Source organism: Aspergillus mulundensis (genome assembly GCF_003369625.1).
Source record: "Aspergillus mulundensis strain DSM 5745 chromosome Unknown scaffold_4, whole genome shotgun sequence".
NCBI lineage: Eukaryota > Fungi > Ascomycota > Eurotiomycetes > Eurotiales > Aspergillaceae > Aspergillus > Aspergillus mulundensis.
This window is the reverse complement of record NW_020797892.1, coordinates 1,120,566-1,146,397: the sequence shown is the minus strand read 5'-3', so window position 1 is coordinate 1,146,397 and position 25,832 is coordinate 1,120,566. Positions and strand designations below refer to the sequence as shown.

General features: G+C 51.3%; 9 protein-coding genes across 9 annotated transcripts; 4 read left to right on the top strand and 5 right to left on the bottom strand.

Moving 5' to 3' along the window:
- Positions 1–34: 34 nt before the first annotated feature.
- On the bottom strand, positions 35–1,039 carry DSM5745_04890 (dienelactone hydrolase family protein; the record flags this gene model as incomplete). The annotated part of the gene is made up of 3 exons (XM_026746906.1): positions 35–563; positions 632–713; positions 796–1,039. 3 exons carry the CDS (start codon positions 1,037–1,039, stop codon positions 35–37), a joined length of 855 nt encoding a protein of 284 aa, XP_026604386.1.
- Positions 1,040–2,106: 1,067 nt separating this feature from the next.
- DSM5745_04889 (uncharacterized protein) lies at positions 2,107–2,585 on the bottom strand (the record flags this gene model as incomplete). Its single annotated transcript, XM_026746905.1, has 3 exons — positions 2,107–2,218; positions 2,269–2,334; positions 2,389–2,585. The coding sequence occupies 3 exons, from the start codon at positions 2,583–2,585 to the stop codon at positions 2,107–2,109; spliced, it is 375 nt and encodes a 124-aa protein (XP_026604385.1).
- A 308-nt stretch (positions 2,586–2,893) lies between these two features.
- DSM5745_04888 (uncharacterized protein) lies at positions 2,894–3,669 on the bottom strand (the record flags this gene model as incomplete). Its single annotated transcript, XM_026746904.1, has 3 exons — positions 2,894–3,080; positions 3,128–3,272; positions 3,630–3,669. 3 exons carry the CDS (start codon positions 3,667–3,669, stop codon positions 2,894–2,896), a joined length of 372 nt encoding a protein of 123 aa, XP_026604384.1.
- A 4,353-nt stretch (positions 3,670–8,022) lies between these two features.
- Positions 8,023–8,850, top strand: DSM5745_04887 (uncharacterized protein; the record flags this gene model as incomplete). The annotated part of the gene is made up of 1 exon (XM_026746903.1): positions 8,023–8,850. One exon carries the CDS (start codon positions 8,023–8,025, stop codon positions 8,848–8,850), a length of 828 nt encoding a protein of 275 aa, XP_026604383.1.
- A 218-nt stretch (positions 8,851–9,068) lies between these two features.
- On the top strand, positions 9,069–9,788 carry DSM5745_04886 (NACHT domain protein; the record flags this gene model as incomplete). Its single annotated transcript, XM_026746902.1, has 1 exon — positions 9,069–9,788. The coding sequence occupies one exon, from the start codon at positions 9,069–9,071 to the stop codon at positions 9,786–9,788; it is 720 nt and encodes a 239-aa protein (XP_026604382.1).
- Positions 9,789–10,339: 551 nt separating this feature from the next.
- DSM5745_04885 (synembryn) lies at positions 10,340–12,035 on the bottom strand (the record flags this gene model as incomplete). Its single annotated transcript, XM_026746901.1, has 7 exons — positions 10,340–10,436; positions 10,490–11,334; positions 11,380–11,499; positions 11,546–11,704; positions 11,753–11,829; positions 11,880–11,954; positions 12,008–12,035. The coding sequence occupies 7 exons, from the start codon at positions 12,033–12,035 to the stop codon at positions 10,340–10,342; spliced, it is 1,401 nt and encodes a 466-aa protein (XP_026604381.1).
- A 595-nt stretch (positions 12,036–12,630) lies between these two features.
- Positions 12,631–18,111, top strand: DSM5745_04884 (putative telomere length regulator protein (Rif1); the record flags this gene model as incomplete). Its single annotated transcript, XM_026746900.1, has 2 exons — positions 12,631–15,537; positions 15,583–18,111. 2 exons carry the CDS (start codon positions 12,631–12,633, stop codon positions 18,109–18,111), a joined length of 5,436 nt encoding a protein of 1,811 aa, XP_026604380.1.
- A 1,928-nt stretch (positions 18,112–20,039) lies between these two features.
- On the bottom strand, positions 20,040–21,956 carry DSM5745_04883 (putative Amino-acid permease inda1; the record flags this gene model as incomplete). The annotated part of the gene is made up of 5 exons (XM_026746899.1): positions 20,040–20,309; positions 20,364–20,916; positions 20,969–21,533; positions 21,580–21,681; positions 21,728–21,956. The coding sequence occupies 5 exons, from the start codon at positions 21,954–21,956 to the stop codon at positions 20,040–20,042; spliced, it is 1,719 nt and encodes a 572-aa protein (XP_026604379.1).
- A 1,106-nt stretch (positions 21,957–23,062) lies between these two features.
- Positions 23,063–23,753, top strand: DSM5745_04882 (putative RING finger protein; the record flags this gene model as incomplete). The annotated part of the gene is made up of 2 exons (XM_026746898.1): positions 23,063–23,148; positions 23,213–23,753. 2 exons carry the CDS (start codon positions 23,063–23,065, stop codon positions 23,751–23,753), a joined length of 627 nt encoding a protein of 208 aa, XP_026604378.1.
- Between the last annotated feature and the right edge of the window lie 2,079 nt (positions 23,754–25,832).

Genomic DNA, 25,832 nt, shown 5'->3' with positions numbered 1-25,832 from the left:
ACACAACAAAGAAAAATGATCATGAAAAGGGTATCTAAATCTTCGCAAACTGCTTCCTGAAGAACTCCACGGCCTGCTCCTCGGATTCCGCAGCCTGCCTGTAGCTCTTCTCAACCGCGACATCAGCCCTAACGCAGAACCCATGGCCAGCACCAACGTAAACCTTGACCTCCCCACCAACCTCCTCTTTCTCCTCAACAAACCTCTTAATCATCTCGATCTGCTCCCCCTTCAAACTCGAATCCAGCTCAGCCAACGCAAAACTAACAGGGATCACCATCTTCTCAATATCACCAGGTAAAGCCAACATGCTAGGATGTCCCGTGAAGCCAGCATCGATGAGGTTGCGTTTCGCCCCGTTTATAGTCGTCGATGCCCCGTGTGAAAGGAGAAGAGTATGCTTTCCGCCCCAGCAGAACCCCGCTGCGCCGATGGGAAGTCTTTGGCCCTCTGGTGACTGGCGCAGGGAGACGAAGAAGGACTCGACGAGCGGGTAGGATTTTGCGGGGCGGTTGCGGATCATGAAGGTGGGCATGACGTAGAGAGCGCATGCGATGTGGTACCTTGAGCCTGTTAGCTTGCGTACATACCGTTCCATACGTGTGTTGGGTTAGATAGGGCAGAGACATACGGCTTCGAAATCCAATCCCAAACCGTCTGGGTCTTCATGACCGCACGTATTGTGTCGAGGCCCCAAGCTGGGACGGCGGTTCCTGTACATAACGCATTAGCATAAGCGTCAAGCTCAAGTTCAACTTACTGGAGGTCTTCAAGCTGGTGGGTAATGGTACGTACCGTTCATGAACTCAGGCAGGTAGACCCTGAACTTGCCCGTCTCTGCGTATCGGTCCGCCAGGAGACGGTTGTTGACGAACTCCCACCCAAACGCGTCAGGGATGAACACCACGATGCCCTTGATTTCGGACTCTGGGGTGTCTTCGGGCTCGGAGACGTAGGTTTGCAGGCCGTGGACGGTTTCGATGCGGCCTTTTGGGGTGCCTGGGTGGACGTGGCCTCTGACGCAGTCGGGGCACGACATTTTGGTGGTTGCCTGTATTTGTTTGGGTAGGTTGGTGTGCTCTTGAACGGAGCGAAGGTGATTGCACAATTTGTTAATTTGTTAAGTACTGGGGAAGCTGATTTATGTACTGCGGGGTTAAGCTGTTAACCCCGATACATGCGCACACTGGATAACCGGCACCGGAGTTTGGAAGACCGTCGACTCCGCAAGAAGATTGACATCATTGCCAGTACAGGTCGAGTGCAGGAAGTCGAGCACTGAGCTGGGAGCAAGCCCTTCCCATTCAGGCCTCGCCCTCGCTTACCTAGGTATGTAGTACCGGTACCTAGGTCGCGGACTCGCGGTAGGACCGTTACACAGCGTCAAGGCCGGAGATTTATCCCACGTGGAGTCTGCGTGTACGGTATGCAGGAAAGAAAGTATGACTTGATCACTGAATTGAGAGCTGAGGTCGACTGAAGGCTATATAGCAGTCAATGCGTTCGAGAGAGTCGACGGCAAAGGGGGGTAGATAGCCCGACTGTCGTCCTTATGGTCATTTAGTGGGAGCATCGAAGCATCGGGTACATTTCTCTCCCTATCTTTCGTCCTGTGCGCCTCAGGAGATGCTTGATTTGCAGTCGATATGCTCGGATACCTGCATATGAGTTGCTGTCCGAATCTGATGGCTCTGATTTGAGATAGGGCTATCGAGTCAGATTGTGGAGAATGTTGGCGATTACCGTACCCGTTGCTCTCTAATTGACGAAGCTGATCAATCCGGTGTGTGCATTCAAAGGAAACTTTATGGTAGCATCTGCCCATGACAGTCTTTTATGCTTGGTGCTTTGGTTCGGTTAGCCAACTTGGCCATGGCCGTGCTCTGCCAGAAGAATGGTACCACAAGATCCGAGACAGCTCTTAGATTCGTTCGGTTCTCTCTGTAATTGTCTGCTAGCTCCAGCAATCCCAGTTGCGTCGAGGAAATCCGCGATGGCCGTCATGCGTTTTAAAAAGGACGAGGCGTATTTATCGTCCAAGTACGGTAACCCTTGTCCAGCCTCCGTTTGAAACGCGTAGCGAGTGCAATGGCAAGCGCGAGTCTCTTAACCAAGTGGGCGCTTAGTCTTGTGATTGCCATCAAGGAGGCTCGGCAGACGCGAACTTGGGGTGCAGAAGTTTCGCTCGTAGTGTACAGGAGAACTGACCCAATCCGAACTGCTGTTAGTCTTTTCCAAACAACTCAAGAACTGCAAGTATAGACATACGCGGACTCTACCGAGCATGAATGGATAGCCTCGGCGGACCCTGCCATCGGTATCTTGTTGCGGTCTCTTCAGGGATGGTGTGTTCGTATGCGCAAGTCTGTTGGCTTTTCTTCCTCGAACCCAGGGCCTAGCAGCGGTAGATTTTCGTTCTTGCAAGTATCTCCAGCAGCTTTCAGCGGAAGCAGGTTCTTGAAGGTAGGTCCGGTGTCCGTAACACCTGCGACGACTTCTGCGAGGGGCTTCCAGTCCGTGGGGCGATGGTCGAGAAATGCTTGTGTAGAGAAGTCGGGGTAGTTTGGGAGAGAAATTTCTAGCATTGCTCAGGCTATCAGCGTGTTTGTTCAGCTGGTTGGGTAGATATTGGGCAGGTTGCTCGTGGGCTCGGCCGGATGCGCTGTGGCTGTCCTCGAAGATATCCTGTGTCTGTTATGGAATTTTTGGCGAGCTGGGTGATGGAAGAAACTAGTCGACCACTCTTTACTAAGGTCATTCATTTACAATCTTGGATTAGGTTGGGCCCAGCAATTTCATTCTTGACACTCCGCAAACTAGGTACGACCAGCAACAGAAGAGATTTTCCGCAAGTTACAGCATGAGATATACCCATAGCCCGCCTCTCAAGACCCTAATTGTTCCCGCGGTTCTTGTCCCGCTCGGGGTCCCAAAAGCTTGGTCGAAGTTGCCCTAGTCCATACTTGCTGCGTTGCGGCAAGTCAAAGCCCAGGCTCAGCACGCCCATAATCCCGCCCTTTTCCTCAATGCTGAAACTTGGTTGCAGGGCCATGCATTCAGATGTCTTGTGCTCAGGGAACCTGCTCTCGTCAGCCACTATAGCAAAGTAAGGGTCAGGGGAACGGACCTGCAGTTGCGGCGCTCGATACTGTTCACCCGAGGCTGCTGGTAGTCACGAGCACGGTGGCCAGGCTTGTTGCAGTTGACGCACTTCACTTCAACCAACACGTCTGATAGTAGCTCGTTTCTCTTTGCATCCTCGAGACCCATTTCTAGAGAAATCAGCGAGGATCAGGACGCATAGTGTTTATTACCTACCACCACAGTTCCCGCACTTGAGGATCTGACGGTCAAAAGGAAGACCAGCGTCTTGGAGGCGCAGTCCTAAGCTTGCTTTGGTCGCAACTCAAATCCGATGTTACGTCCCCGGCTACAATAGCTGGCGGAGTATGGTTCTAGGGCAAGGCCGGCGATTGATTGCTTGATAGACGGACCGGTATCCCCGAGAAGGTCGGCGCCGGCCGTCTCTGGTCGCAAAGTTCAAATCTGTGAAGTGTACGGAAAACTCTATCAAGCCAATGGGTCAGCGGTGATCATCACCTGGAGAAGTACACAGGAGCTGCACGTACCACAGATAAACGCTTCGGTCATAGGGTCAGGCTTTTCCATTCTGCTCTGTCAAGGCCCGTTTTTAGTTTTTTGTGTTACTGGTACAATTTATCTGTCATTATATCTGTCAAGTGCGCAGTCTTCTGCTGGCTTCCCCGTCTGGTCGAGAACGAAAGCATGAACTGCGACGACGCTATCGGGTTACTCGGTCAGCGGTCATTATCCTTAGCAACCTCAAATATAGGAGAGACACGTACCTTCAAAGAACCGAATCCGACTCTGTGCATCAGGCTCTTGCAGCCATTGTCTGCCGGTACGGGGACTTTGGAAGGCGTCGTCTCTGCAAGATCAGTTCGTATGTGGTCGTATCACTAGCGGAGAACACGGGAGTAAAACACGTACCACCAACGACCGCTCTGTCTTCTCAACTCACGTACAGCTTATCTGTACATGGTCGAGAGGGTCCATAGTAGGGCTGGTGAGAGGTGATGGTCACGCAGGTGTGTGCTCAGGAGTGCCACTGCAGCTATCGTTGATAATTGCGGAAGGAACTCCGTTTCGCGGAATAAAGAAAGAAAAAGCATCCGAAGGATGTCCTGGATTGCAGCATATGAGAGAGGGAGGAGTGAAGTCAACGTCGAGCAAATCGTTGCCACCGATGACGAAATCAAACTGATGTAGTTCGACGTCTCCCGCTCCTGAATGGGAACACTGTTAGTCTTCGAGCGAATACCTCAAGAGCGATACTTACCATAGCAATGAGGTAGTCTGACGTCGAGACCGGGCTCATAACCACTCTCTGAAGCGTCCTCGTTTTGTTTATGTTCTCCGAACAATGCAGGCGACTCGTGGCATGTAGCATATCGTACAAACCAAAGTAAGCAGCATGATCGTACGGAAGGCTTGTGTTCTGATAAAACGTGTTGAGGACCTCTGCGCGCATCTTCGTCCTGATTTCGACAAAGGTGGCGTCGGGAAAAGCCTTCAAGTAGACTCAACCTCTGTTCTATGTCAGCATAAGTCGTGGTATCTGTGAAAAGAAGCATCATCGAGGAGGGACCAAGAAGGGTGTTACCTAGCAGAAGGTCTTCCAGGCCACTGTCGGTTGTAGCCTGTTTTGAGTATTGCCCATGCCAGTCCCAGAAGCTTGCCTGAAACGTAGTTGAAGCTGAACGCGCGGATCCGTTGCGGAAAGACATTTTCTGTGTCTATTTCGCGAAGGAGAGGAGGCGATTAAATTTAGAAATTGAAGGTCATGTCTATCCTAGACTGACCCGATTGAAGTCTATCCGACCTCGGGGGTTGGATATTCTTGATGAAAGGCAGAAGCCGAAAAAGAGGAAAGGCACCGAATGTCGTTGACATGGATCACCTTGAAGAAGCGAAAGTGGAAGATGGAGGAGACGCCCGGCCGTTGGCGGACGCCTCCCCAAGGAGAGAAAGAGGAAAGAAAGAAAGAAGAGGAAGATGGGCAGCGGGCGAGTTCTTATTGTGGCCTCGCTTGGCAGCAACCACGGCAGCACAGAAGTTACCCGGTTCTGTAATGCGCTCATTAGGGAACAGGGCTGCAGAAACAAGTCACATGCTCTTACTGCAAGCTTTGGGAAGAGACGTAGGAAACTCAAGTGAAGGCTTATCCACGCAAAAGCGTCTCAGCTGCTACATCGGCCAGCACAGGAGTCAAATCCCGGAACCTTAAGTTGGTGTTTGTCATTTCCGGCCTTCAATTATGGCAGTTCCTCACCAGCAAGCTTACGCAATGGTTACTGTTTTCCTTGATTTGATCGGGTCTCCTGAGCTTCTACGCATCGGCATCGACCATGGTCTGCGAAAAGAATCTGATGATTCTCAGCAAAGATGCCGCCGACAATTCCTTCCCTGAACGGCGTATGTTAGGCACCTGGGCGTGATAAAGAGCACTCTAACAAGATGTACATTTAGAACACACTCCCATTATTCTTATTTCTACGCAAAGAACAACCAAGGAAGCCGTGCTCCAGAACGCAGCAATGCTACTTCTCAAAGACCAAGGGCAGGACGATATCTAGGGCTGTGCTCTGGCCATGTCCACCCGGAGCTTATGCAGAGTATATTCAGAGACAATAAGCTGGCAGTCGAGAAGGTGGGGGACATTCCACCACTGTACTGTTCCAGCCACAACGTTCGGCAACACAAACAGCATTGTCCGCTGGGGCCGGAAATGACACCGGTCAGAAAGGTTACGCTTGTGGGATACTGAGATGTTTTCAGTTGAGAGATGAATTTGTGTAAGAGCGTAAGCTCAAGCATTTGAATGTTTGGAGACATATTCATCTCTATGAAATTGCTGCAGCCGACCTTAGGCAATAGACTGCTTCCTCGGCGGACGTGCAAGACCAAGGCATATCCCTACACTAGCCCATATTCATCACAAGCCCGAACACTCGAGGCTCGCTAAAATCATGCGTTACCAGGCCGGCCTATGTCCAGAGATTTCTCCATCAAATGTCTCCTCTACTTGATTCTCTGGTGCTCCTCAGCCTTTCCATGGTAATCTCCACAAACCTCTTTCCAAAGGAAGGAATTGCAGCCAGCTCGGCAAAGCTTGAAAATGCCAGCGAGCATGAGCCGGATCTCAAAATAACAATGAATTTTCCTTCCCACTATCATGGCACGTACGACGGGCAGCTTGTACGTTTGAGGAGATCGTGGAAATCGGAGGCCATGGCCGATTGAGCTCTATCCGCAAGGCCACAGCGAGACACCGTTATTGGCCGGCGATCTACGGGATCTTCCAAATTCCATTATACAGTCGCTGCACTGCACTGGCCGTAGGTCTTCACCATGGATGCTGCACTGCTTGCTTTTGCCAGATAGTATAAATATAAGAGAGTTTTTCTCATCTAATCCTCGATGGTCTAACGGTCATGATTTCCGCTTGTCACTTCTCGCAAGAACAAGCGCGGGAGACCTGGGTTCGACTCCCAGTCGGGGAGATTTCTTTTTGAATCAAATTCCTTTTTTGCCCGATTCTTTCAGGCCATGGTCGAGGAGCTTGGCAAGTGGAATACGTCGAAGGGGCATTGATCCAATGGTGTCAGCCAAGGACGCGTTCTTCCTGTTGGATGACGGTTGACCGCATAAGATCTCCCAACGGATCCACGGTTTTATTTGACCTACAATCAGCCGTATATGAGTCCATAGGTAAGATAAGGTCTCCAGGTACTTGTCGCTTTTATGTACCGACCAAGAGCCGCTCAGTGGTGACAAGCCTCCTCTGGCCTGTATAGAAATCAATATCCACCTATTTGAATAGCCATGACCATGCCAGGAGAGAGACGATGTTTAAGTTCGACCTTCGATCATAATATATACTAGACGATGTTCGTAGTTTGGAGAACATCAGCCTTCTGCTAGAGCATATTGCCCACTGCTACGGAGTAACGCCTTCCCCTAGGAGTCAGACCGCAGCAGCAGGACAGGGATAGCTATTGGACAGGATTTCGGAAGAGTAACCCTCTGGCATTGACAGATCACTCCGCGAGTGGGTCCGAGCGAGGCTCCTGATTTGACGAGAAGAGTCAGTGCTTCGACTCCGCACTGGACAGGATGTCATAATAAAAGGAGGGTCACAAAATCCATCAAACCAGTAACTTTCTGTTGTTTTCCCCAATATGTCAAGAACGCGACAACTTCTTCGACGGGAAATCACCTACTTGTCTGCCAAGGAAGAGGAGGTTAACATTCTTCATCAACTATCTTACTATGATAAGCAGAACAGGTTCTTTTCTCATCTTAACAATCACCAAACCTGGATCAAGAAAATTGTCGCGCATCATCTTAATCTGAACTCACCCGATGCCTGTTATGTGTCAAACATCAAGGATTGGTTACACGGTAGCTGCAATGTATGTATTCCTGTCACTGTCTGCGCTGGAAGTATTAAGCAGGTGATTCTTCGTCTCCCGCTCCCTTACAGGGTTGGTGAGGAGTTCATGCCGGGCAACGGAGACGAGAAGATCAGATGTGAGGCAGGGACCTATGCATGGCTGCAAGAAAACTGCCCGGGCGTTCCAATTCCTGAGTTATATGGGTTTGGGCTGGCGACTGGTGAAACTGTATCAAGACTCATGCACTATTTTCTCCCACCCAGCTAATTTATCCTAGTTCACTTGCTTTGAAAACTTGCCGCTCCTATACAAGTGGATACATTCCATCTGGCGTCGGGTTTCCACATGGCTAGGGTATCCAACTCTATCTAGATATGTTCCCCACCCAGCCAAAAGAGAGCATACCGTTCACCTCAACTATTTGCTTCTCGAATACATTGAACCAAGCCGGGGAAGTATGCTTTCGGACACATGGACAGATAACCAACATGACATTAAATTACGGACAAATCTTTTCCATGGCCTTTCCCGCATTCTCCTGAGCATGAGCCAAATCCCAACCCCCAGGATTGGCTCATTTATCGTCGACCACAAGGGGTTTTTGAAGTTAGCAAACCGGCCACTCTCAATCGAAATTCAACAGCTAGAGAACGAGCATATACCCACAGGCATACATCGTGACTATACATACTCAACTGTTGACTCTTACTTGGCGGATGTGCTCACGTTCCATGACAATCGTTTTCAGTATCAACCAAACGCAGTGAATAACCTCGGGGACTGTGTATTCCAGTTATCCTCACTCTCCGCGATGCGGGCAATCTCCAAATCATTCTTCCAAAGGGAATTTCGGCGAGGGCCATTTGTTTTCTCGCTAACGGATCTTCATCCAAGCAATATCTTTGTTGATGCGGGCTGGAATGTAACTTGTCTGGTGGACTTGGAGTGGGCCTGCTCTTTGCCGATCGAGATGATTAGACCTCCTCACTGGCTCACTAATATGGGTGTTGATGAGCTGGTGCCATCCGAGTATGACAAACTACGGACAGAATTTATGGACGCCCTTATCGCCGAGGAGCAACAAATGGCAAAAAAGCACAACTCACCACTACTGTCGGACGTTATGAGTAGAACATGGGCGACAGGCACCTTTTGGTATACGTTGGCTCTCTCCAGCCCCTCCGGCCTATTCACAATTTTCCAACAACACGTTCGGCCACTATTTTGCACGGAATATCTTGAAGAGTTCAATTTGATTATGCCGTTTCTTTGGGGAAGGAATGTGGGACGCATCGCAAGTCAAAAACTTTCTGATAAGGAAGAGTACGACAGCCAGCTCCAACGGGAGTTTGGTCTCGAATTTCAGACATGATTTCATTCTGAGAGTGACTTTCTAAGAGGAGCCTTGTTTTTGACTCTCATCCTGTTGGAGGTGGGATTGAATCGCCCCATCTAAAGCCCGCATTCCTCTATCTACCTGATTTCGCTCTCGTTTTTTCTTGGCAGCTGCGCCCGAAGAGCTGAGTTGTTGAAGGGGTTTGACGTCGGACTGTATTCCAACAACGGCCTCTTTCCCCTTGCTTTGATCCGATGAAGCTTTGTTGTCCATTTTTGGGAGTGGTAATAGGTCTTGTCTGTTCTCGTCTACCCGAAGGTAACCATGAAGCACAGGAGCAATCGCTGAACCATCTGGCCGCTGTTTGTCTTTATCTTCCTGAGATCCCCTTTTCTGGAAAGGCCCCTATCACCTTGAGTACGGATGATGAGTTCGGCAATATCTGCCTGGTTATTTCATCCTGGTTACGAGATCACGGGGACTATGCAAATGCTCGAATGGCTCTATGCGGTCGTATGAAGAAGTGCCTTGCTCTGCTGTCGGTCGACGACCCTTCTAATGATGAAGACGCCTGGTACCCGCTTTCCCAGACGTTCCTGGACAATGCAGACAGTGACGAAGACCTAAGCGGTGCTCTATACTTGATGAAGACCCGTTGTAGGAGTGACTCCACGGCAGGTCTTAGGGTTTCTCTTGAACCCGAAGTAGAAGCTGTTCGAACGCACGGAAAGAGGCATATTGAAGGCGACAAGTCGTCCGAGAATGAAAGCGCGGTGGAAGCCAAGAGAGCCCCGGAGCAGGAGGACGGGGAGGAGAACGATCCGGAGTCAAATCCTAGCTTGGACCCCTCCGGCCCCAGCTTCCTGATTGCCTTACGTGTGCGCAAATTGCTAGCTCAAGGTACAGAGCGCGTCCTGCTGGTATTTCTGTCGAACGTGCCCCAACTCCGTCTTGTGTCCTCGCTGCTATCGTGATCTTTGTAACAGCAACGAACCAAACCCTACTACTCTACCCATGCATCATCCGCAGACCTGCAATGCTCAGCATGGGTTTTACTACACCGGCAAACCGCTTCCATCTTCTGAATGTCTGGAGCTGGGTAAAGTTCGGCTTACGAGTATTGGCTCTGATGGTGAAACGAGGACGCAGACATTGTGGGTTGAGGAATGGAAGGATAGGCTCGCGGAGAAATGGCAGACAAAGGACTTGAGTTTGAAGGTGGATTGTTCGCTTGGTGTATGCGGGTGTTGCCGGAGGCGCAGAGGGCGAGATGGCCTACTTTTTTCAGGTAAGGTAAAATGGTAGTGGCGTTGGGAGGAATCTCCGCCGCTGGATCGGTAATGGTTCTCAGGCCAATGTTCTCAGGTCAATATCGAAGATCTCATGTGTAGAGCTATGGGAAGACGTAGTAGATTACCGGCGTGATGGCTGGTCCAGTTTATATATTCCGACTTTGAATGTTCTAGTATATTGCGGAGCCGAAATCCTTGGTATATCAACATACATAGCCACAATGTACTTAGTCTCAATCACTATCTGAATCAGACAATTCCTCAAATCTTCCTTCTCTTAGAGCCTGTGTGACTGGGTTCTCGACTCCAAGGATACCGTTTGCTTTGGCCCTGCCATGGAGTTAGTATAGTTATGAATCGAGTATATTTTATGCTGCACTTACCTTTCAAACAGCACAAAGAGCCTCTCGGCCTCTCTCTCCTTCTCCTCCTTTGTCATGGGCGGGCCGGTATCTTCCTTTTCCGCAGCCCATCTTTGTCCGGTAATAGGGTTAATGGCTGGATCCAGGCTCTCAGCATTCGTGGCGAACGCCTCACCCGCCGACTTCGGGATATCAATGCCCCGCGAAGCAAGAAGCCCCGCAGCAAAGCCGTAGCCGATGTTCTTCGTTAGACTCTCAGCGTTCTTGCCGGAGAGAACAAACATGAGCTCGGAGATTGCGATCTTGAGATTCGCGTACGGCATCGTCGAGAGCTTGAGCAGCTTGGAGGACAAAGTGTCGGATTGCCCGATTGGCCGGTTCCGGTCATTGTCGTCGGGTAGGAGGAGCCATTGCATGTACTTGCGGGGCCCGTCTGGCGCCACCTCGTGAATTGTGACGAGGGTGTGGAAGAGAGGGATGGCTTTTGTTTCGAGCTCTGACGGTTCGTATGCTGAAACTGCTTGGTCTAGGATATTGATCAACTTGTCGACGTTACAGTTTTGGTTGAAGGTTGGGAAGAGCGGGTTGCCATCGTAGGACTTCTTGTTCTTGTTTTCGAGGTCGAGTGTTGAGAGGCAGTTTAGTAGCGTGCCGAGGAGGCCGTCCAAGGGCTTTAGAGGGATGTCGATACGGCTGATAATCTTGAAGATGTATGGAATTGACGGTGAGAAGGTTGGTGCTAGATCCTGGAAGAGCTTCGCCACGTTGAAGACTAGCTTCAATGTGTCGATGAAAGCTAGTTCGTCGACTTGTGACAAGGGCTTTCTGCCGGATTTGGGGAATTGCTTAGAGTGTCGGAGTATTTGCTGCAGGCATTAGTATGTTGGATCTTCAAGGAGCGCGCGACTCACATAGTTGATATTATCGCCCAAAGCGTGATTGTTGATTAGGTCGTCAAAGTTCTGATTAGTGTCGTAGGTCGAGAGGAAGAGTATCCGACTGATGACCATTTCATGCTCGGAAGAGTCACACTAGACTTGTTAGCTGGAGAGTCTTCTGGAGAGATTGAAATCATACCTTGAGCATTTCCGCTAATTTTCCACCCCTGCCAGTGTCTACGAACAACTGGCGCATGTTTGAATCTAACAAGAGAGCATTTGCGACGCAGCGTAAGGCGGCATGGCGGACGTCTGTCGTCTCCCCATCAACACCATACTTTGATAGAATGTCGATGCCCTATACAAGTATTAGAGCCAATCAGCATCGGCGCACGATGCAACGTACCCTTTTCGAGTAGATTGGACCTGCGTTGTCTGGACTCGTGCCATGCTGCCTCAGCTGTAAGAGGATCTGGGTCTTTTCTAGAACAAGTTAGATAATCTTCTAGCCTGCACATGAAATTGTAACCTACGCGCGGAGTTCAAGGAGTTATCTTTTATGTCTTTTTCAAGAGAGTCCAGGAGCTCTGTGACTTGTCGCAATTTCTCTATTGAGCGTGCGTTAGCGCTGAGAAAGCTGATAGTGAGCGCCGCGACGTACCAGCCCCCTGCAGGATACGCAAATCCATATTCGCTCGGCGCTTTTCACTTAGTCGACGATAGTCCTCGGTTTCAGGTGTTCAGAAGTGCGAGAATTATCCAGTTTGACGATCGCACGGGAAGGAGCTCCGGTGCGGACTCTGCGGAGACACAGGGGATGTGCACCGCAGCAATTGAGGGGGAAGTCGAGGAGAGCCTTCGAGTCAAGTGACGGTGTAGAAAATCAAACAAAGACACGGCGATCTGTGCCCTGAAATCAGCTCCTTGTTCAGTTCATCCTCGAGCACCATACAGAGTAGAAAGCTGAACCCCACCGAGGTAGTAGTAGTCAGCTTCTCCGCAGGGCCTGAAGGATAAGGCTAAAACTGGGGCCTTAATGTCAAGGCACCAAACGCGAGGCGCTGCCACTTAACGCGTCTACAACCGAAAACCGCGTTCGAGCGCGGCTTGGCGTCTCCGGCGTTCTGCAGCCGATCTCGATTCTCAGCATGATCTCCGTCAATCTTCAATCTTCACTGCTTCGACGTTCAGGATAGGGACAGGCCTGAGTTCACTTCTGGAGCTTGGCCGAATCGCAATGTTCCTTCTTCTCTCCTCTCTTTATTGTTGCTTTTTGTCTTGAACATGGTCGACGTTCTAGGTCCTTTGTCTGCTCGTCCGCCGACTCCACCAAGGACTGCGTCTCGCATGCTGTCTGAGAAAGAACGGACGGAAGACTCGCCAGCGCCCGTACAGACCCCGATTGAATCTCCTTTTCTGAAAACCGAATCGACTGGCGCTCCCTCCAGCCGCAAGCGCGTGAACTTTTCACCATGGCCAAAGTTCATCAAACCCCCTTCGTTCACAAACCCGGATCCGAAAGCCCTCCTTCCTTCGAGCGATAGCAAGCCGGCCAGGTCAATACTTAAGGCGACAAACTCGCCTGGTCCTATTATTTTCGCACCTGCTATAGCGCATACCCCCGAGTCGTTCGTGATGCTTTTGAAGTCCGTCACCCAGCAATTGGCTGGAGAATCAATCAGCTCAAGGATCGATGCATATATGCAGTTTTTTGGTGCATTGAGGGCATACGAGAAGGTGCCGACAGAAGAGGAAATTGTGCGCAACTTGAGCCTGATTGCCGATTTTATACAACGGGATATTAGCCGCGACCTCACGGAGAGCGGCCCACTAGATTCAACCCTCGTCATTCAGGCATTGAAGCTCTCCATGGTGCTTATTTGGCATCCCCAGATCTGTCCGCAGTTGCCGGATGAGTTTAAGCTCTTTCTCGTCGAGCACTCGGTCAATTGCCTTGAGAATGGCAAACTCCCCAAATCTGTCATGACCCATTATTTGAGTGTCCTGTCAACGCAGAAGTTTTCAGCAAAGATTATTACAGCGGCCCGAGCGATGCGCATACTCGAAATGCTGTATGGCTTGACCGATAGAGTCAAGGGGAACTCCGCAGTCTCGCAGCGTTTATCGATTTACGAACGCCTTTTCGATGTGTCCAAGTCAACGTTCCTTGCTTCGTCCGTTCTTTGGATGGATCATCTTATTTCTGGATTGCTTCATCAAATTAAAAATGTCCGACTAAGCGCATTGGAGCTCGGTTTCAATGTGTATATGGCATCTGGATCTAACTCGACATTGTCGAAAACGCTCCGTGATATTTTCGACCGGCCAATCGCAGACAAACGGAAGATGGTCTCTGAGGTGACCGAGCGTATGTCGAGGATGATGGCGAATACCGAAACCGGCGAACATGTTCCCCAGATTTGGGGTGTCATTACACTGCTCCTCCGAAACAAGCGCTTCAACATTGACCAGTGGCAGCATTTCAAAGAATGGGTTCTCGTTCTTCAAAAGTGCTTCAATTGCAATGACATTGAGATCAAATCCAAAGCCATTGTCAACTGGAATCGGTTTGTTCTAGTGGCCAATATCAGTGAGACAACGAGTCGGACGCTACTACGGATGCTTGGGAAGCCTATACTCGCTCAATTCGAAAGGAGAAAGCACGAAAAATCGGGCTCGCAGCCCAGTCAACTGATATTATCTAGCTACTACAATCTGCTCTACTACGCCTTCCGACCCGACGCCTCCCATCAGCAACTGGATATGGCATGGGCAGAGTACATTTCCTTGCCTTCTGTAAGCATATTTGCTTTTGTTCCCAGCCTAAGCGACAGGCTTGCCCACGCGCTGTCGAATATGCTATGGATCTCGCACCCTCTCAAGTCTTGGTCGGATAATCGTGTGAACGAGCCGAAGAAAATTGCGCCGGAGGAATTGCCGCCTTTGGATTGCAAATGGGTTAGGTCAAGCTTGCCAGAAATACTGAGGGTATTTGAGGCCATTTTAAAGTCGTCTGTTTGGGAGCCTGAATTAGAGAAGTCTAACATAGGTGCTGCGTGGGTTAGTCTATCTCGTGCCCTGGCTTTTGCCGCAAGCAAAGAGATTACACCCTCGCCTGAGTCTATGCAAACAGTAGCCCAAATCATGGTGCTTTTCCAACGGATGTGGCAGGGTGGCCCACCCTCTCTCAACGCTGTCGATGGCTCGTCGAAGGATACCTTCTTTGAGCGTTTCCGGTTTCTTTCTACGACAATGATTATCGCCTTAGGCAGCATCTCATTTACAGAGAAACAGCTCTTCAAGGCGGATTCACTATACCTAGCTGTAACGCCTACAAGCCGTCACTTGAAAGACAATAATAATCCCGACACCCCCCTCTTGCACTTACTACGGCTTCTCGGTGATGTCTCAGGGGCTCCAGAACCAACAGCTGCTTACTCTCGTCTTGTCAAGGATACCATTGAAGCAGCCTGCCATGGAAAGGGTTCAAGGGGCTCTCGACTCGATATTCTGAGACAATGTGCCGGTTTATACCCAGACGAAAATGGACCCGATGACATCGAAAACTTTGGGCGGACTGTGTGGATATCAGCAGCTCAATTGTCTGCGGATTGTCTAAGCTCCTTTGCTAACGAATCGGCCCGCGAACGAGACGGATCTGTTGCTCGTGACTACGACAACGCAGTCAAGATTCTTTCCGTAGGGTTGAAATTCCCGGACGGGTTCCAAGTTTGGGATCAGCTCCTAGGTGCACTTTTTCATGTTATCAAAAACGAAAAGGGGGATTGTGCGATTGGGACAACAGTGCTAGAGCCCCTCCTGAGCTTGATCATGAATCTTGATGTTCGCACCGCATGTTCCCCTGCGTCCTCGATGATTCATCATTGTTTAGCAATTCCTTTCTCCGAGCATGAGAGGGGTGCTAACGATACGAACACACCGCCATTCCCGAGCACGTTAGTGACTATGGCCCATCTACTTCTTTCGGGCGCGTACGAACTGCTGGTACCTTTGCATTCCAACGGTGCCGCTATATTTATAGAGACGCTCGTTTCTTTCTTGGGATCAGGGACCTTTGTATTCAGATCCGTGCTACTTGATCAGCTCCAGTATCCGCTGGGTCTCTTTCTGAAAGACGAATTTCGCAAGGTCACTGTCGAGAGCGGCGCCGAGAGCCGGATTTTGACTGCTGTAAGTACACCCAACGAGTGAATGTATAGATACTAACATGAGTAGTGCCACGCGCTCGCGTCAGCCGTGCTGAATATCCTACAGATCTTGCCTCGTTATGCTTCGACTTCTCACAAATTCGAGCAGATTATATGCTCTGGCTTGAGATCCTCGCACGCCTCGACCGCTCACCGGTTCTGGGATTTTTGGAAGTCTTCTTTTGGGACTCAACACTCCTTACTATTCCCAGCCAGCATATCCCAAGCACTACAAGATCTGGAAGCCCAGGTCGTTAGCCAAACGCAAGGGTTGAGAGCAGGTACCGCTCAATTGTCGCAAAGCATGATTATGGCCGAAGATGGCCAGGGCGATAAGGAAAGCAATGACCTTGTCACGGAAAGCTCTAATCTTGTAACGAAAGATATCTCGGTAAAGTCTCGCATCGCGTTCATCCTGGATGCACCATCGGAGTCTCCTCATTCTGCTCGCTTTGAATCACCTGTGATCTCCGAAACCGAAGTCACCACGATACGGCAAAAAGAGTCGCGGCAACAAACGGAGTCGACCCTCCCACAGGCCCTTGCTCAGGAAGTTCCCAGCAATCCGACTAAAGATGATAAGGCTGCTTCTGGCAACGAAGACACTTCCCGTCATCAGCAGATGTTCTCCATTATTGACAACCTCCGTTCATCCTCACCTCCTACCACGACCCCAAAGGAACTTGGGTTCATGACGCCACCCCACATACGTAGCCTACGAAATGACGAGTCTAGATCTGCAACACCCCAGACGCCTACAATACCAGCCCTCCCTGCGGACAATGAAGAGGGATTCCTTGGTTCGTCCCCAACGCCTGCCATCCGCGGCCGAACATCTTCCGTGGCTTCCGCTATCCCCCCGTCGTTTACCGCCGGTGATAACATGGACATTGATCCTCCATCTTCACCACCCCAGCTCGAATCGCAGAGCGTCGAATCGCAGAGTGTTGATTCACGACAAACTTCCCCGTCTAAGTCAACCAAAAACAAGAACTCTAAGAACAAGAAGAGGAATAGGTCTAGGCGATCCAAGACGCCTAGCAAGGAGAAGCCAGCTGCTGTTTCATCGCAAGTGGAACCCACTGAAAAGAATGAAGAGGGCGAAGTGGAGCAGAGCATGAGAAGTCGTCTTCGTTCCGCGACGGACAGGTCGCCAGCAAAGGATGAAGAGGCCCCTGTTCAACAAACACAAGAAGCGCAAGAAACAGCACAGACCATGTGCATAGATACTGTCCATGATTCTACTGCTGCTTCTGTCGCCGAGCCCAAGGATGTCTCTGAGCCGCAGCTTGAGCGTGACGACCAGGCTATGGAATCAACTGGCGAAGATACTGATACGCAGGTTACGTCACAACTCGAACAAGATCTTGTCTATGCCGTGGATCTGAACAGCGATACTGCGGACAAAGAAGCAACGACGTCTCCGGAAATGGCAGCGGTTACACGCAAACGAAAGCGGGAGGAAGAGGCATCAGTTGCAGAAACTAAGAAAGAGCGTCGCCGTTCAACGAGGATTTCTTCTGCGGCGTCACCTGTGGCCGAAGCCGAAGCCCAAGATACCCACACTACTTCGAAGAAACAGAAGACTACGACTACATCTCAAAACATCGTTTCTTCCCCAGCTAACACGGCCGCGAAGAAGCGGAAGAATGACGCAGTCAAGGCTACAGCTGAGACGCCGAAACAGAACCAGGCCAAGGCCGATAAAGAAGCTGCGAATGAGCCACAGTCTCAGGGTTCTCAGCAAAGGAGATCACATCGTATCAGCGGTGTCCCTGCGCCCGAGATCCCAGAAGAGACACCTGCCCCGAGAAAGTCGCCACGATCAACCCCAAGTGGCTCGCAAAAGCGAAAACAGACCAAGAAAGAGAAGGAAAGGAACCGCAGGTCACAAAGGCGCCGCTCTCAGCGGGAAGCGGCGGCGGCGGCGGCGGCGGCGGCAGCGGCAGCGTCTCAGGAGGTTACCACGGAAGGAGAAAGTTCTATCGAAAAGCCAGGAGAACAGTCTCAATCTTCCATAATGGAGTCTCAACCTTCCATAATGGACAATGTCTCTCAGCAGAAAATGCAACCAGACGATGCTGCGCAGCTAGATCAACCTGTACAACAACCTGAACAACAGCCTGATCAACAAACAGAAGCGCCACAGGAACCTGTCGACGTCCAGATGGCAGAAGTTGGAGCAACAAAGCCGGAACCAGCGGCAGTAGCAGAGACAGAAGTAGAAGCCCCACCAAAACCTCAACCACTGGAGTCCGCCATCGAAAAACAAACACCCTCTGAACCAGCCCTACCACCACAGCCGCTGCCAGCAGCAGAAGAATCAGCGTCAACGTCAGCGTCAGCGCCAGAGCCAGAGCCAGAAGCCCGAACAAACCAAGATGTCCAGATTTCAACCTCGCTGCGCTCCCTTATCGACCAAGTCAAATCATCTTCTCTGGACCGCAACACCGTCAAGGAGATGGACGAGCTCCTCTTCGACCTCCGGTTCGAGATGCACGAGGCGCTGCGGCGCCATCGGGACAGTGACACTGCTGCACCTACCGCAAGCCAGTAAATCTATTTACCTTTATACATGAAAGCAAAGCCAGAAAAAAGAAAGAAAAAGGGAGGGAATGACTATTTTGCATAGCGATGGCGCTTTTTGATTTTGACATGTTTTCTTCACGGATAGGTACATCACAGTCAATTATATTATATTACTACTATGTTATAGATTTCCTTTCAGTCTCCTTTGTTTTGCCTTTGTCGCTTCTTACCTGCATCATCTAGCTCTGCGCTGTCTTTTGTGCCTCCCTTGCCTGCCTGGGCGGTACCTTGACCTTGTACTTTTGATGCCTGAGTATCTAGCACTCCTAAGAATTCTCAACGAGTTATACTTGCTTAGGAACTGATGCGTAGCGACATCAAATCTATCATCTACGCAGGTGCTTCGTACAGAATATATATAAAGGGAGCGTCTCATTACTCATCCCAGCCCTAACTGGATAAACGGACCTCGATACCGAGACCCTTAAGGTTACTCATCTAGTACATATGACAGGTAACCAGTATTAGACAGGGAGATTACACCCAGCATCCGATTCAGAGGCCATGAAGCAGGAACAAAGTCTCCCGATGTCACATGTGAGGCAGGGCCGGCTCAAGCAAGCAGCAGCTTACAGCTCAGCTCAGCTCAGCTCACAACGCAACGCAACGCGTAAGCCCCTAGCACGCAAGATTAAAGCGAGCAATACAGAGCAGGAAGGTAAGCGCCACACTACGGTACTCCAGACTGAGACACAACACCACCCTTGCAGTGACAGTGCAGCGCCACCCCACAGAAAGTACCCTAGACTACTAATACATATAGCAAACGGCAAGCAAGCATGCCACTGAGCGATAACAGCATGATAAGAAAAGGCACGCCACCCGCATCCCTACCTACCCACCTAATCAGACCAGGCTATCCCTGCCAGAGTCGTAGCGCAAGCGCACATGCAACAGTCCGCAAGCCGCACGCCGCAGCGCCAAGGCACCACACAAGGATCCATTCCTTCGACAGCCTTCCAAGATCATTCCATCCTTCTCTCGTCCTTCCATGCAAGGATGCAGCCAATCAGCCGTATGACCGCTTGCATCCGAAACGCCGATGCAGGCCGGCGTGCATAACGGAGGAATAGGATCCTAGCGTAGCCGTCGCGGCTGCGTCGACTCGCAGGACTGCAGGTGTCTATGGCTATGTACCCCTCGGTGGCGGGTAGGACCGACCTGCCCAGTGCCCAGACCGAATTGGCTGCCCGTGACAGTCTACCCTTGCTAGGTTAGTGGTTACAGCTCTGCGACCTCATGACGACTACGACGGAGTTGGGCGAGGGGCCGAGTGCTACTGCTCGGCAGCGAGCTGGGCAAGCTGGGCAAGCTGGGCAAGCTGGGCGGTCCTGGGCGGTCCTGGGCGCGCGGAGGAAGATGCTTGTTTGGGGATAGTTGAGGGGATCGCACAGTTCTCACCTGGCAGTGGGCTGGCGCCTCGAATTTGGTGGGCGGTTGACTGGATGGCTGACTCGGCATGAACACCTGGTGACCCTGAGTCTGTAGTCTGTCGGGTTTCGGGGCGTCGGGCTTCGCGGTCGTGTCCTTATCTTAGCTTTGCATGCCCCGGGTGGCGGGCGAAGCCTAATTAAACTGTTCGTCCAATAATCATGGCGGAAATTGAATGTACTTGTGCAGCTGACGCTCGCGACGGAGACGCCGCGAAGTGACGCAGGTGTGCACTCTGGATCCATGGATCTCACGGTCTCACCTCAGCGCTAAACCCCCAGACGAACCTAAGACAGAACTTCGAAGATAACAGTAGATTATGATATTGCAGTGATCATACATAAAAAAGATACACTATTATGAAGTGAGTACTAATACTAGAAACCGCACAGCATCTATCCCGAACATGTCCCAAAACCAGAGAGTAAGATATGCGGAGCGGGAGAGGTAGCATAGAACAAGCTACTAGAAGATGTGGGTGAGCCAGCGTCTCCAGGCGGGCATGGCGGCGATCCGGCGGCGCTCAGCGTGGATAGGCTCCCAGTCAATCTCGCGACGACCGCTGTCAATGTCGATTTGCGAGGTGCGGAGCCAACCCTCGCGCTTCCATGCGTAGCCGCAGGCCCAGAAGAAGAGCACGACGGGGAGGGCGAGGTAGCTCTTGAAGAAGCCTTCGGCGTCGTTGTAGGTGCCGCCATCGGGGCCGCCACCGGCGGGTGCGACGGCAGTGAAGAACTGATGACGGTGTTAGCTTTCAGTAAGATAAAGAACAGAAGCAAGCGGAAGTACCTGAGCGATCAAGACGATGAAGACGAGGAAAAGACCGAGCCAGGAGCCCCAGACACCAAAGGCAGCCTTGAACGGGATCTCGTCGAGGGAGCGGCCGTTGTAAGCCCAGGCCCTGCGGAAACGAATGTGCGCCAAGCAAATGGAGCCCCAGGTGAAGAGAGCGGCCAGACCGGACAAAGCCTGGAGCCAGGCGAAGACTTCCTCGCCGGAGGAGCTGACGTTGACGTATCCAAGAACACCAAACAGGATGGTGACTAGGACGGACCAGAGAGGGCGGCCGGAGCGGTCGATGTAGGTGAAGAACTTGGGAGCGTAGCCCTGTTCGGCGAGAGCGGTAAGGGTACGAGAGGAACCGTAGACACCAGAGACACCAATCGACAGGACGGAAACGAGAATGATGACATTCATGAAGTCGTCGTATCCGTTGAGGCCTGCATTGGAGGCAATAATCACAAAGGGCGAGGCTGCGACGTCGATGAGACCGCTGCCCAAGAGTCTGGGTTCATCGTAGGGGACGAGAAGACCGACGAAGAATAGACCAACGATGTAGAAGCTAGGGAGGCTGTTAGATTGGCGTGACGCGATGAACGCAAAGGGAGACATACAGGGTGATACGCCAGAAGACCTGCTTGATGGCACCAGGCAGGGACCTGGTGGGATTTTCCGACTCGGCGGCAGCCAGACCAACCAGCTCGGTTCCACTGAAAGAGAAAGCGGCAGTGACGAAGACAGAGCAGAAGCCCTTGAAGCCGTGGTTAAAAGCACCAGGGTTGTACCAATACCGCGCGCCCCAGTACTCATCGTAAATACCATTAGACGGTCCACCACCGCAGACAAGAACCAAGGCGATGACCATGAAGACGATGATGGCACCGAGCTTCAGGCATGAGGACCAGAACTCTTCTTCAGCATATCCGAGCGAACCGAAAATGTTGATGATAATAATGGCGACCAAGAAGACCGTAATCCAAACGGCCACACTGACATCAACTTGCCAATATTCTATCGTCATACCGGCGACCGTCAATTCCAACGGTACAATGATGGCCCATTGAAAGACGTAGTTCCAGCCCATGGCGAAACCCCAGGAAGGATCGATAAAGCGGGTCGAGTAAGTGTAGAAACCACCAGAGATGGGGTACATGACAGCGAGTTCACCAAGAGCGTAGACTGAGCTGTCAGTACCTTGTCAACCATGCTCAATGGAGATACGTACCGACGTTGAAGATCATAATACCAATAATAAAAAAATCCAGGAAGAGAGAACCGGGGCCTCCAGTGCTGAGCGCACCACCGGAACCGACGAAGAAACCAGCACCTGCGACTGTTAGCAGCGACCTTGTTCTGCTATAGAGAATACATACCGATCGAACCACCAATGGCAATCATGTGCATATGGCGGGTCTTCATGGCACGGGGCAGCTCAGCTTGGTGGGCAGGGCGGCGCTGGAAGGACCTGAAGTTCAGACCATTCCGGGTCCAAAAGTCCTCCTGCTCGTAGGTCTGAATCTGGCCATCCTGGACGTACGCCGGAGGCGCAGCCGCGGAATGAGCCTCGACGTCGACGGCTTTCTTGGGTTCTTCGGCACCCATTGCTGCAGAGCGTTGGGAGGCAGAAGACAGATGAAACAGAAGAGGGAGATGGGGATGGGAGAGAAAAAAAGACGGGATGGGCCCAGCAAGATGAGCGTGTGAGATTGCTTTAATAGGGATGGGCCATGGCAGGCGGCCCCAAGAGCTGCAGGAAAGGCATGGGCATATTCACTTTTTGCAGCAGATGGCGAATCACGATAAGCACGATAACGAGCTACACCAGATACGGGGAGGCCGAGAAGCTGAGGTTACAGTTGGAACCTTCGCATCTCCCCATGGATCGGGCAACGGTTGGTCAACTCGGTCCACGCGAGTCGAGTCTGGGCGCCATTCACTGGCTGGAATCCGGGGTCGACTGTGGCGTCGACCTTCCAGACGTTACTGAATCTTGATCCGACGCGATCGTGATGCGCGAGGCGGAAGCCATTCGTGTAGCCAGCAGGAGCGACGAAGCTCTCTGTAGCTCTCCACGATGGATTGGAGAGCAGCGATGGTAATAAGAATGCAAAGACCAGCTATCAGTGACAGCTATCAGAGTTGTTATCAGTGAAGTTAAGGTGAGTTTCTGGAATCCGCCGACCCACTGAATAGAGATAACCTTGTATTGCCGTACGCGCGTAAATTACCTGCACTGTGATAGGAGCTTTCTCCACCAATGACTGATCAGATCCTGCCGGCTATCAGCGGGTCGGTGTAAGATACGGTAAGCCTGAGGGGGCCTAATCTAGCGGATGTAACATCATGAGTCTGGGGTTCTCCACCGCGATAAGAGGTCAGAGCTGTGACTGTGAAGTGGATACTGCGAGCCTGATGGTGTTGAGGTTCATGAACTTCTCTAGAATCGATTCACGATGTATAGTATAGAAGAAGCATCATGGCCAGTGGGCGAAGCTGGTAAACCAAGTCTTGGTGGTGCGGGGTTGTCAGGAGACACGAGACTTGACTTCGGTCCAGTTCAGTCACCACTGTTCTTCCATCTCCCTCTCAATCCATCGCAAACTCATCTCACTGTATCAATATGGCCTTCAATTGAATCACGAATAAGATCGTCTAATCTCACTTTAATGTCTAATCGCAACTAAGCGCACTTGGGTAGCATTAGCAGCATGGCGCAGGACTCGCACGAACCCTCGGGGGCCACCTTGGGCTATTTGGCCCCAATCTGCGTCGCCGTCTTCTTCATCATCGTCTGGTAACCTTCTCTATGTCTTGCTTGGTTCTATATTGTGTCTCATTCTGAACAGCTTTCGATACAGGATCATCTTCGGCACGCGACAGCGCTTTAGGGCATCCAACCGCCAAACCGACCCAGAGGGCTGGCCGCTGGGCTTCCCCCACGCCATCCTGACCTCAACCGATCTAAATGCGCGGTTTCCCTTGATCAAATATAGCGCCTGGTCAACGGCCCACCGGGAGGAATCTTCCAAAGAGATCGAGGTCGACCCAGGCCCTCACCCGAGCCAAGAGTCTGCGCCAGCCTCGCCCTCGGCTCCGTCGTTCGACGCCGCAGAGAAAGAAGTCCAGTCCCCATCTGTGGAGAAGGATATTGCTTCTAGCCATGGCGATGCCCATAGGGAGTGCGCTATCTGCATGGAAGACTTTGATGACGACAATTTCATTCGCGCTCTAACCTGTGGTCACATCTTCCATGCCACTTGTCTTGACCCATGGTTCATGAAACGGCAAGCCCGGTGTCCTCTGTGCAAGACGTGCTACTATCCCGAGACTGCTTCTTCGGCTCCTACAAGGCCAGCGGCTGCGTTGATCAGGAATCAAATCTTTCCGCGCGTGCTCTAATGGCCGACTTAGCCCACTAAAGCCAGGATAGTAATTACTAGCTATCAGTCGCTCTGTACTCCTACGCACCTGGCATAATCAGATTTTCCAATCTTGCTCTCTCCCGCCATTCGCTCGTTCTTCAACAATCGAACCTGCTCAGCAGCCGGGTCGCTATGGATAAATTCGGCAGTGGTATTCGACCACCCTGCTTATGAACGGGTCAGCCCTGCAAACCACAACTGTTCGCAAAATTGAACACATGCCTAAAGGCTAACGATCAAGGTCGTCAATCTTGCCTCGTGGATATACCAAAATGTCATACGGCTGTCACGCAACACGCGGATATCAAGATTCAGAGGCCCGCCACAATGACTTTTATGGATAAGCTGAATACATACCGACACCTTTTTCCGTCATCCAAACTAGCCTTAACCGGCTAATGTACGAGCTGCGCGCGTGACTGCTTCAAAAACAACCCAGGCACCCGCCCAATTAACTATCCGCTGGGTGGTACGTTATTTGTGCTCCACGGGCATCGCCCAGCATCCGGGGACATCGGAGATCGATCGCATGGCGTGGTACTAAAAACATTCCAACCACATCCCAAACATACCATCATCTATTCCGTCTGCCATCTACTATCAATCGCTTACGGCTTCGCCGTAGCCGGCCATGCTTATGAGTTGAATGAATAAACTTCAGCCACGTTTGACGCTGACATTCTCGGAATGTGTCTCAGGGAGCACCTTGCTGGGGCTCGGCGCATGTGCGACGCAGGGGTTGCGCAAGGGGTTTGCTTGCTCGCCACACTCAGCGCTGGCGACTTACCCCACTTCCACCTCGATGCTATACTTCATCCCCGAAGTCAACAGTCTACGTGGAGAGCTGCTACCAACTGAAATGCGCGTCACGAGATAGGATATATGATTATTTCTTCATCCTCCCTCGGTCCCTATCACTGCCGTACAGGGAAAGGACGAAAAACACCCACCTCCCCGGACCTAGGTAGCACTGGTGTAACCATCAGCCGCATCCTAGATACCTAGGTCGGGTCATACTCCGAAGCTGAAAGCTCGAACTCTTCGCCACGCCGCGTTGCACTCTGGACGCTCCTGTGCTTGCCCAAACCCTGAACCCTTTTTGCCTCTCTCCTTCACAAACATTTCTCTCGGTGCTTATATGGCGCCGCATCATCCCTGCTCGACTATCGCTCGCCTGAAAACCACCGCCATTCATAGCTCAACTCACACCGAGTATTTTCTGTGCAATGAGCTGTCGCTGTTCATGCAGCTGACGTCTCGCCTGCTTATTCTGACACACCCCTAGCTTGTCCCCTGCATGGGTTGCCGCTATCAGCCTTCAATGCAGGCGCCTAGTCTAGCGGTCAAGAAAACCGAACTTGGCGAACATCAATTGCAGAATATCCCCTACCCTTCCTCTATACTACATCTTAGCCCTAAAAACGACAATATACGGAGAGACTCTGGAAGCAACCAAGCAAAGCACTGGCAAAGTATTTGGCCAGACCTTGATTGGGACGCTGTCTTTGATGTAGGGCTCATGGAAGATACCTTACATACATAGCATAGCGTCAGCCCGGCGTCCTCGCAATTTATCTGACCAGACCCGTGTATGCTTGCGCTCTATTGATGAAGCCCATGCTTGAGCACCGCCGAACAAAGAATTGGATTGGCTTTACAAAGTTATGCTCACTCTAAACAGGTCAAGGCTTCATTTCCCTTCGTGTTACCTCGTCCAACACGACCAGCAAAGCAACCCGAATCAAAATAATACTGTATGTAATGGCCAGCTAATTCAACCCATCACCTCTACCTGCTCTGTCTCCCATCTAGGCGTAAAGAATCAATCTCATCCCCTGCCCCTAGATCAAACCAGCATTGTACTGCGTCTTCCCATCTCGGAGACCTTAGCATACAACTTGATAGGGCTTACTGGAACCGCCCAATGCCCCAACATACCATATTCCTTCAACATTGACGGGACCGAACAGCAACAACTTCATGAGGAATATCAGATGTAGAGTAGGGTTGCATTCCATTCCCCCCTCCCTTTCCATGATGCGTGTAGACCAGTCGG